This window comes from Canis lupus, chromosome 29, assembly GCF_011100685.1.
Source record: "Canis lupus familiaris isolate Mischka breed German Shepherd chromosome 29, alternate assembly UU_Cfam_GSD_1.0, whole genome shotgun sequence".
Taxonomy (NCBI): Eukaryota; Metazoa; Chordata; class Mammalia; order Carnivora; family Canidae; genus Canis; species Canis lupus.
In genome coordinates, this window is record NC_049250.1 from 42413597 (window position 1) to 42421531 (window position 7935).

Consider the following 7935-nt stretch of genomic DNA (forward strand, 5'->3'; position numbering starts at 1 on the left):
AATAACACCCAGTGCTTTAATCCATTTTTAATTTATTTTTCATATATGGTGTAAGAAAGTGGTCCTGTTTCATTCTTCTGCACGGGGCTGCCTAGTTTTCCCAACACGTTTGTTGAAGAGACTTTTTGCCATTGGGTATTCTTTCCTGCTTTGTTGAAGATTAATTGATCATAGAGTTACAGGTGTGTGTCTTGTTCCGGTTTTCCATTCTATTCTATTGATCTAAGGGTCTACTTCTTGTGCCCGCACCATACTCTTTGGATCACTAGAGCTCGGTGATATAACTTGAAGTCTGAAACTGCGATGGCCCAACTTTGGTTTTCTTTTTTAACACGACTTTGGCTATTTTCAATGTTTTGTGGTTCCATACAAATTTAGGATCATTTGTTCCAGCTCTGTGAAAGATGCTATGGCTATGTTGATAGGGATCGCATTAAATGTGTAGATTGCTTTGAGTAGTATATAACCTTCTTAACAATATTTGCTCTTCCAATCCTTGAGCATGAAATGCCTATTTTGTTTGTGTCATCTTCATTTTCTTTCATCAGCGTTTTATGGTATTTACAGGGCATTCACCTCTTTGGTTAGGCTTAATCCTATGTATCTTATTGTTTTTGGTGCTAGTATAAATGGGATTGAGTCCTCAATTTCTCCTCCTGCTGCCTCATTATTGTTGCATAGAAATACAACAGATTTCAGCAAGTTCAATTTGTGTCCTGTGATTTTGCTGAATTTATCAGTTTTGCAGTTTTTTGACAGAGATTTGTGGGTTTTCTATACAGAAAATCATTCATCGTCAAAGGGTGAAAGCTTGACATCTTCCTAGCTGATTTGGAAGCCTTTGATTTCTTTTTGTTGTCTGATTGCTGTGGCTAGGACTTCCGGGCTGTGTTGAATCAGAGTGATGAGGGCGGACATCCCTGTCTTGGCCCTAGCTGTAGAGGAAAAGTTCTTGGTTTTTCCCTATTGAGGATGATATTCTGGGTTTTTCATCTAAGGTTTTTTTTATGTTGAGATACATCCCCTCTAAACTTAACCTTTTGAGGGTTTTCACCATGACTGGATGTTGTGTTTTGTCAGTGCTTTTTCTGCATCTGTCGAAATGATAACTTGGTTCTTATCCTTTCTTTTGATAAAGTGGTATATCGCAGTGATTGATTTGTTAATATTGAACCATCTTGGCAACCCAGGAATAACTCCCACTTGCTCATGGTGAATAATTTATTTAATATGTTGTTGGATTCACTGTGCTAGTTCTTATTGAGAGTTTTTGATCTCTGTGAGGGTCCTCTGGGGGCGGGGCCCGCCGCGCTATGGTCAGGTGTGCACCTGCCTCAAGGGTGATGCACCTGCCTCAGGAGCCATGCACCTGCCTCGGGGGCGATGCACCGTGGGTCAGAGGCGAGGTCTGGCCTCCCGCGGGCGGCGCTGTGCTGCACCCGAGCCTTGGCGCTGAGGGCGGGATGCGGACGGGGGCGCCGGGTCCCCTGGGCCTGGGGCTTAGCATCCTGCTCCCCGGTCTGCAGGGGCCTCCGCAGAGGAGCCCATGGGCCCCGGGCCTCCAGTGCTTCTACAGACCCCGTATTCACCCTGCCTGTGTCCCAGCTTCTGTTTGTTTTTTGATCTCAGACAGGTGACTGAGTTTCAAAACGCCAAATTTTAGGGGCTGCCCTGGGGGAGACCCATGCTCCTCCCGCCCAGGAGGGTCTCCTCCCACTTCTGGCCTTTGCTGGCCCGGCCCAGGGACGCAGCCTTGTGACTGCACAGGGGTTTGCAGTTTGTGGCCACACAGGACAGACAGCTGGCCCTAGTCCCGCGGCTCTCGGCCGGGGTCCCCACTCCTAGGCCTGGGGACCATTGGCGCCACCGTCCTTGGGACCCCGGGGACCCTGAGCCCACCCTGTCACTCCAGGAGCCGCCCCCCACTTCGCCTCCCGAGCACCGTCAAGGCCGGCGTGTCCCCCACTCTAGCAGACTTCTGAAAGTTCTGACTTTGTGCTCTGCTGCTTCTAATACTGTGCGTAGACCCGTCAGCTGGCTCCCTGCCCCTGTGGGGTCCGGGGCTGTGTCTCCCCCAGACTGACTGATTGATTTTCTTTTTAAGATTTTATTTTTCTGTCATCTCTACACCCTAGCGAAGGAGAGGAGGACAGATGTCAGCATCCGGAGCCTTCGCGGGGACCTGGCGTCCTTTCCCAGGAGGGGCCCCCCTCTGTAGGGTGCTTCCCGCCGCCCCGCGCTCCCCGTCGGCACCCATAGGCACATCCCCAGGCCTCCAGCGCCTCTGCAGCTGTGGTCTGGAGCGTCCTCCGTGTGTCCTACCAGGGACCCCAGCGTCGTGTCTGTAACCGTCCGGCTGCTGTCTGACAACGATGGGGGATTCTGACGTTTGTTGGGTTTGGGGTGTGTGTGTGTCTGTCGCCGTGCCGCAATCTGATCCTCGGGCTGCGTCGTCCTGACGCCGAAATGGTTGAAACACCATCATTTCTGGTGCTGGCGCTGGGCGGCTAGCTGGGTTCTCCTGGCCGACCCGGGCTCCCTTGTGCCGTGCCGTCCCGCCGGAGGGTCAGCTGAGCTGGAAGGTCCGGCTCGGCCACATTCCCGTGGGTGGCAGTGGGTCCCCGCCGAGCGCCGGCCGCTTCTCTTCTCCCCGATGCCTCTCCAGCGGGGATCCAGACCTCGGGGCCGCCCTGGGGGGAGCTCCTGAGGAGCCGGCTGCCCATGGGGGGAGCCCTGGGGCTGCCTGTGTGTGGGAGTCGAGGTGGGGACGGGGCTGGGGTCCTTCAGTCCTCTGCGCTGCCTGCCCCCAGGCCGAGCCCCACGCTCACCCAGCCCCTACTCTCTAGGGCGTGCAGGGTGCCCTCCACACTCTGGTGCGAGAGATCCAGCAGCACCAGGTGTGCACGCTGAGGGTGGCCCAGGTGTGAGAGCTGCAAGGGCCTGCTGTCCTGACATCCCCTCCGGGGCCACGCTGACCGCCCCATGGGCCCTCTGTGCCCCAGGGAGAGGAGGAAGCGCCCCGGAGCCCGGGCAGCCCAGGCCCCCTGAACAGAGGGGGCACAGACCTCCCAGGGTACTTAGCACAGACCCTGGTGACCTGAGGCTCCCCAGCTGTCACTCTGTCCCAGGGCACAGGCTGAGTCGCAGTAGAGTCTGTGGGGTCCTGACCCTGGCATCTGGCCACCCCTGGAAGGCACATGGGGATGTCAGCTGTGAGTGCCTGGCAGCGCCCCTGCAGGGGCTGGTCAGGGCCTGGGAGGTGCCCCCTCCTCCTCTCTGGGGGTGTCTCCGTACCCCGTGCACAGAGCTCCAGGAGACGCAGAAACGAGCCAGCCGTGCATTTTCACACAACAACACTTTATTGAACTTGCAACAGCAAACAGGGGCTCAGAGCCGAGGGTGCGTGCCTTCCCCTGGGAGACCTTCCTGTCCTTAGAGGAAAGCGGGAATCCCACAGGGGTGCGGGTGCCGGAGGATCAGCCCTGGTGGGGAGGGGACACAGGAGTTCAGCCCGGGTGGGGAGGGGACATGGAGGGTCAGCCCTGGGCAGGGAGGGGACTGAGGGTCCACGGGGAGTGGACGGGTCCCACCTGGTATTTCCCGGCATTCCTGGCCTTAACCTGGTCGACGTTCAGCAATCACAGCCACACCTGTCCCCGCACCTGGGGCGGGACCCCCTTGTAGACCCTGCGTCGCAGCTGCGGGGAGGAAGGCAGTGCTGGTGAGAGGGGCCCAGGACGGCCCCTTGGAGCCCAGGGGGTGCGAGGCATCTAGAAGGTTCCGGCTTCAGCTCCAGGGTGTCTGCGGAGAGGCTGGGTCTCCCTGGAGCTGGGCCCCGTCCCCTACGAGGAGCAGGGACCGTGGCCGCGACCTGACGCTCCCTCACCGCCGTCCCAGGGCCTGGGTAGGCTCGGGCTCCCAGCAGACTCTCCCCAGGCAGGAGGACACTGAGGGCGGCCCCCCAGCCCCGTCAGGACGGAGAGCCCTCGGGGGCACCCAGCGCCCCACCTTCTCGCTGGGGAGGTAGTGGTCCCATAGCTTGAGCATTTTTATCCATTTGTCCGCGCGCCGCCCACGAGGAGGGCGTAGGTGTGCTCGCACACGGTGCACGCTCAGCGGGCCGCCCCAGGGACCCCCGGCCCTGCCTTGGGGCCCTCGTGCCGCACACGGTGGCGTGGAATTCCTGCTCACGCTGGAGACAAAGCGAGTGCATGTGTCAGAACCTGAGCTGTTGGTTCACGCCTCTGAGCAACTCCTTTGACTTTTTCCCTAGATCTTTTGCGATTAAGGAGTTTTTTTCGAAGCCCAAGTACAACCACATTTTGCAGCCAGAAGACTGTCTGTCTGAACCGTGCACCATCCTGCAGCTGGACATGAGAACCGTGCAGATCGCTGACCTGGAGGTGAGAGCCCCGGAGGCTAAGTGGGCGGCGCACGTACTAGACTCTGTGTGAATACACAGATTGAGGAACCTTGCCTTTGATTTTCCCTGAGTCTTGTCTTTTTTATTCTCTGATTTTGCATTTTTACAATATTTTTTCACGGACCTCTTTAATATCATCAGTCATTTTTATATTTATGTTTAATATTTTCAGCATCTTGAGATTCTAATAAATTATATCTAGTTTCTTCAAGGATTTCAAGGTAAAAATTTTTTTTCTAAGTTGTGCTGCCCTGGATGACAAAATTCTTAATTCTTACTCTTACATTCCCCCTGTTGCCACGAGGTGGCGCGTGTGCATTCAGGAGGGTCTCATTTTAAGGGTGTGCTCGGAGGTGCAGAGCTTGGGAGCGGGTCCCTGGAACCCCCTGGAGCTCAGCCGGGAGCTGAGCTGTTGGCTCTGCACTTAGTTTCGCAGTATAGAGAGGCCCGGTTCTTTATGCCAAGAATTGAGAAGAAAGGATTCCACTCAAATATGGGGCCAGAAAATGAGGCAAATGAGGCCCACGTTGCTTGAAACCTTTTCTGATTATCTGCAGCATGTGAATTTGTGCTGCCAGCTTTAGTAGTTCTTTCCCGAGGAGCAGGTTTGCTGTGTTTGGCGACACTAGCAAGTTGCATCCACAGTTACTGGACTAGACGTGGGGCCGGGCAGTGCAGCGGCATCTGAGCGGGGCTGGCGGGGACAGCTGCTAGTTCCTGCCCCGGAGCCCTCGCCGCCTGCTGTCACGCGCTCACGGGAGCCGCGTCCCTTCCTTATCGTTTGCCTGAACAGACCGTGAAAGGCGAGCTGCACTTTGAGATCAGGAAGGCCGGCACGCTGCATGGATTCACGGCCTGGTTCAGTGTCCGGTTCCAGAGCCTGGAGGAGGACGAGCCGCAGCTGGTGCCGAGCACAGGCCCGTTTCACCCGTGAGTGTGCAGCACCCGCAGGGGCTCCGCTGCCCCGGGAGGAGCAGGTGCAGGTCCCCTGCCGCGCTGCCGTCGGGGAGGCAGCAGCGTGTGCGGGCGGTGGGCAGGGGACCGGGACCGTGCCCCACCCGCCCCTGCCCTGGGCTGCCCTGCTTGTCCTCTGACCCCTGCATGAACGGGCGGAGCGCACTTTGCCTGCCTCAGTTGCCCTGGACGCTGCTTCAGCTTCCCATGGTCTAATACAAGCACAACCCGTGGAATTGTAGGGGCTTTTAACTCCCCAAGACTTTCTTGAGGAAGGTCAGTGTTTCTTGAGACAAATTTTTTTTTAAGATTTTATTTGAGGGAGAGAGTGGGCGAGAGAGCACATGAGCAGAGGGCGGGGGCAGGGGAGGGAGAGGCAGACGCCCCGCTGAGCAGGGAGCCCGATGCGGGACTCGATCCCAGGCCCCAGGGTCATCCGTGAGCCGAAGGCAGACACTCCCCGGACTGAGCCCCCAGCCGCCCCTGGGACACTTCTGTGCAGTAGCATCTTGGCGCTGCTCGCTGCTCGGGCGTGCCGGGCGCTGCGGTCGGCCTCGGAGCTGGACCCAGCAGCCCGGCGCAGCGCTGCCTTCATGGGGCCTCCGTGGGCCTGCGCGGTAGTGCCCGGGCCGGGGCGGGCAGCCGCGCTGCTCAGGTCAGCACTGGCTGCAGCAGGGGTCCTCGGGGCCTCGCGTCCGTCCGCACCACAGGAGCCAGGCTGTTGGCCGGAGCATCCGTGGAGGTGGCGAGGCCAGGCCTCCGGCCGCCCTTCCCGGTCCTGGCGCACAGATGCGAGCTGTCGCCCGCCGAGGGTGGGAACTCAGGCCCCGGGGTCGTGCGCCCGCACACGGTGGGGTGGGGCAGGCAGGTGCCGAGCCCGGGCAGCGCTCTGGGACGTGGGGACAGGGGCCCTCACGGTGCCTGGGGCCGGAGGGACAGGAGGGCTGAGCGTGACCCCGAGGCTGTGGAGCCGTGTCCTCAGGGCCTGCAGAACCCGGAGAGCGCGGAGCGTGACCATTTGTCCCAGATGTCGCACTTGCCACACCCCCTCCAGCCCGACTCCCAGGGGCAGTGGCCTTCCTGCGCTGCAGAAACTAGAACTCAGCGTTGGCAGCCTAGGGACCAGGCAGGGACGCGGTAGACGCCCCGTGCCAGGGTGCAGGGGCCTGGGCAGCACCTAGAGCCGCATGCTCGCTGGGCTGCGGCCCAGTCCCTGGCGCCCACAGAGGCCTCATGTGGGCCTGGTGCATCTGCCCCGCGGGGGAGCCTGGGGGTCTGCCCCACAGAGGTGACGCGTGCCCCGTGTCTTGCAGAACCACCCACTGGAAGCAGGTGCTGTTTATGATGGACGAGCCCGTGTCCGTGCTCTCGGGAGATGTGATCACAGGCTCGGTTATGTTGCAGAGAAACCCCGTGTGGAGGAGGCACATGTCCGTGGCACTCAGCTGGTCCGTCACTTCCACACAAGACCCCACATCGCAGAAAGTAAGGCTCGTGCCGCAGGGCAGGTGCTGGGCGCTGGTGCTGGGAGACGGGCCTGGTGGTCGTGGTGCCACGGCCTCGGCCTCGCGCGCCTGCGCTGCTTTCTCACCCTCCTCACGGGAAGTGGATGTTGTTATTGGTAGAACAGGAAACGGGGGCAGGAAGGTGAGTCTGAGGGCAGGGGCCCAGCCCAGGGCCACCCTTCCCGTGTGCAGGAGGCCCCGGTGGAGAGCGGGCCTGGCCGCCGTTCCCACACGTGGTGCAGGACGGCAGAGGGGATGCAACGGTTTTCCTCTGGTCTCCTACCTGCTTTGTGCTAATTTTATGTCAAAGTCTTAATGTTTGTCATTAAGAAAACTTCTCCGCCTGGAAGTCGCTCTTGGGTGCGATCCTGAGTCGTCATCAGGAGGTGCTGCGTGTGAGTCACACTCAAGCAGTTTATTATGATTGATTTGCTTTGTCTGTTTTCAGGTTGGAGAGAAGGTCTTTCCCATCTGGAGATGAGGGTTGAAGTTGTGGGAAGCAGGTGCTGCAGGAACGAGCCCGGGGCCTCCACAGGCGCCGCGTGGGGCTTGGCGGGGACCCCTCACCCCTGTCACTGCCCGTGTCTGTGCTCTAGAAGTAGGCTGTGTCCCCAGGTGTCCACAGTCTGGCTCGTGGCCGAGTCGGTGGCACCGTGTCCCTAAGCTAGGTCTAGATCTCAACTCGTAGGGCACACGCGCATCAACCTCGTACTCCTGTGAAAGTGGCTGTTCACGCATCATGTGTCATGGTGTCCTTGCTGCCCGGGCCCCTCCCTGTCGTGCGAAGGTGGGCGCCCCAAAGCCGTGCAGGGCCTGGAGGCAGTGATGCATGTGACAGGACTCTGCATGGATAGTACAGTCGTAGAGATGTCTTCCACGTAAATTATGTGTTGGCGCATAGCACATACTCAATAAATATTTTTAAAGAAATGAGTGTTGGCGTGTTTCCGTGCGCACAGGGTCCTCAGTGTCGGCTCCTTGGCGGGGCCCGGCTCGAAGCCCTTCATAGGCTTGTTCTGCGAACACCTGCTCCGTGGCTTAGTCTTCTCTCTA

At 58.8% G+C, this 7935-nt stretch overlaps 1 protein-coding gene across 1 annotated transcript; it reads left to right on the plus strand.

Moving 5' to 3' along the window:
• The first annotated feature begins 4211 nt into the window (after nt 1–4211).
• Nucleotides 4212–7363, plus strand: LOC119877714 (protein arginine N-methyltransferase 2-like). Its single transcript, XM_038579262.1, has 4 exons — nt 4212–4403; nt 5217–5353; nt 6691–7024; nt 7331–7363. Exons 1-4 carry the CDS (start codon nt 4212–4214, stop codon nt 7361–7363), a joined length of 696 nt encoding a protein of 231 aa, XP_038435190.1.
• The last annotated feature ends 572 nt before the right edge of the window (nt 7364–7935 follow it).